At 43.5% G+C, this 2,902-nt stretch overlaps 1 protein-coding gene across 1 annotated transcript in view; it reads left to right on the top strand.

Annotated features, from left to right (window-relative positions):
• The window catches only part of LRCH2 (leucine rich repeats and calponin homology domain containing 2), a 46,943-nt gene that overhangs the window by 12,076 nt on the left and 31,965 nt on the right, over window positions 1-2,902 (top strand). Inside the window, exon 7 of the mRNA XM_019521011.1 lies at window positions 1,686-1,773. Within this exon, the coding sequence (XP_019376556.1) occupies window positions 1,686-1,773 (88 nt within the window). The remainder of the gene's footprint in view (window positions 1-1,685; window positions 1,774-2,902) is intronic.

The following is a 2,902-nucleotide window of genomic DNA, read 5'->3' as shown; positions in this document are numbered from 1 at the left end:
GCCAAGTTTCAAAGAGATAGGTGCAGGGGTTTCTTGGAAACCCCTGCACCTCAAAGTCCTGAAAGCAAAACTCGGTGACACTTGCTGGCAGCAGCAGCCTCCTGTCATCCGGCATGCAGATCCGGGGGCCTGCACCCTCAGGAGGGCTGTGGGGTTGTGCCGGACTCCTCCTGGGGATGCGGGCCCCTGGATCTGCACTAGATGACAGGAGGCTGCTGCTGCCGCCTGGGACCAGCGCATCTCGCACCCAGCGCCAGGCTCCATGGAGCTCCGCCCTGGCTATGCCCGCCTCCCACCACTGGGCTGAGCTCCAGGGGGCTGCGGAGCCACTCAGCGTAGCCCTGGTTCTCCCCTGCCTCCTGCCACCTGCTTCGAAACTGGAAAAGTTTTGAGTGCCCTCATTTCATTTCGAAGCTTTTTGTTTTGTTTCAATGTTGCTGTTTCGAGCTCAAAATGCGTCGAAACAGCTTTGAAATGAAACACTCTGCAAAATTTCGCTCAACTCTTATTACAAAGCAAATTATAATTATTCTCACTGAAGAATTAATGTAGTATATCAGGAATTAGACTAAAGTCTTATTTTGAATGTGCTCATTGAAGCAGGTCACTTCTTTTTTTTTTAGGGCTCCTGCAGTATAGTATGGCATTATGGTTATATTTCCCTGAACTTGCTCAAAGTGGAACAGTTTGTTAGCAAGAAAGCCTGCCTCCTGATCGTGAGACAGCCATTTATATTTGAAGAAACTATAAATTGAACTGTACCCTACAAAGCTTAAAACAATTTGGGCTTTTTTGCTTTGAGCTCTCCTGAAATCAGAAACTTGGAATGTTTTACTTGACTTTTTTCATAGAAGACCTTTTTGAAATAAGCAAATAAATATACTTCATTCTGCTTGGACTTTCAGTCTGTCTTGCTTTAGGAAACCAAATGTTCTATGCAGCATTGTTGTATTCTTGGCAATAAATTTAAAGCTGCATTCACAACCCTTAGGTTTGTCAGTGTTCAGTGCTGAAAAAAAGAAAAAAGGTTTTCCTTGTGCTGGAATTTCTGGAACATTTAATTTCTGAGCAGGGCCCTGAGTAGCTATTCAGACAAGGTTAGCAAGGGGTAGTGAGATGACGGCGTTCGACCAGAAGGCAGGCTTGATAGTAGTCAGGAAACCACAACTCTGGGTGAAGTTTAATGTGTTGTAGTTTCTCAAAGGAAGTGATGCAGTTGGTATTTAAACACTGCCCCCAGACAGTACTTGGGTGGACTGTGAGAAGTGGTCTGAGTTTACAAGAAACTGGACAAGATAAGCTAATTCTGTGGGGGCCAACCTTGTTGGGGAGCGTGCCCCGAGTGCCATTCTGATCTTCCCTGCCCAGTCTCTTGCTCTGCTTTCTGCTTCCTGCCCTCTGCTCCCTGTATGATCTGTGGCTCTGTCTTCTGTTCCTTGCCCCATCTGCTGCCGTGCTGTCCCCTCCACAGTCTGCCATGTGCCATGCACAGGCTGCCCATGGCACAGGTTGGCCACCCTGTAGGTTGATCTTTTGAATCTTAATCTTCTTTTAAAATAGTTTTTTAGCAGACTGAGAATGTCCATAGTCACACCTGTCGCAGCTTTGAAAATGGTGTTTTACTTTTCACTTCTCATGTAGAAAAGTTACATTTTACTTTGTGTTTGCCTTTTTCCTTCTTATAGTATGGAAGACTTTTACCCCAATAAAAATCATGGCCCTGACTCTGGCATTGGCAGTGATAATGGAGATAAAAGACTGTCTACCACTGAAGTGAGTTTTCTTGTACTGCTTATTTAAACTTTTTTATTTTAAGAAGTTTTATTTTTTCCTTCAGATTCTACAGACTTACTGTGTAATGTTTAGGAAAGCTTAAATAAATGAAAGGGGTGTTGCAGTTACATTCAGTCAAATGTGGTTCGTTTTAACCACATTTTTAGATGCAACATGTAAGGTTGTGTTTTAAATTTACTTTCGCTTATTAAAACAAATAAAGTGAAGTGATGCATAATGTATTTTTAATGAAAGGGATGTTTATATTGAAAAAATGTGTTCTGAATTCAAATTTGGTAGAAAATGCTGTTTGACATGTTAGATGTATAGTGATCAGCAGCATCTACTTTTTCCAAGAACCTGTTCATGTAGCTGTATACTTCTGGAGTTTAGTCAGCTGTAGTTTGTGTAACAGCAGTATTAAAATTAAACACAAGAACATTGTGAAAATGGGACTAATTGAAGACTATTAAAATGCTTAAAATCCAGGTTAAAAGAGACTTGAGCAGGGGTTGGCAACCTTTAAGAGCAGCAGGCTTCCACTGCAGGCCACTGCTCCCCTGTGCAGCACCCAAGCCCCTGCTGCCACTTCTACAATGTATGGCAGCAATTCCTGTCCCTAGTGGGCCAGATCCAGTCACTTTGTAGTTTGGATCCAGCCTATGAGCCATAGGTGCTGACCCCTGGACCGAGGCATAATTAGACTGTTCATGAAAATGGAAATATCATAGGGTTGTGTCAAGAGAAAACTAAGGAGGAAAGTGGTCACAAAGACTTGAAAAACTGGGTGGTGGCGAGTGAACATTTGGAAGGAAAAATAGTTGGGTGTTTCAGGAACTGCTGCTTTCACAGATGCACATTTTACTCTGTCAAGAGCATTGTGCTGCAAGTGTTCTGCGAATGAGAAATGCTGATTTGCAAATGAAACAGAGCAACTTGAGCACTTGTTGCATTCATTGTTAGGTTTTTTTTTCATAGTTTCATAGTTTCTAGGGTCGGAAGGGACCTGAGCAGATCATCTAGTCCAACCCCCTGCCATGGCAGGAAGAGCACTGGGGTCAAATGACCCCAGTAAGGTGGTCATCCAACCTCCTCTTAAAAACCCCCAGGGTGGGAGCCTGCACCACCT

The sequence above is a fragment of the Gavialis gangeticus genome, unplaced genomic scaffold (assembly GCF_001723915.1).
Source record: "Gavialis gangeticus isolate Ggan-Ray unplaced genomic scaffold, GavGan_comp1, whole genome shotgun sequence".
Taxonomy (NCBI): Eukaryota; Metazoa; Chordata; order Crocodylia; family Gavialidae; genus Gavialis; species Gavialis gangeticus.
Note: the sequence above shows the minus strand (reverse complement) of the source record. Positions and strands in the feature narration are given on the sequence as shown.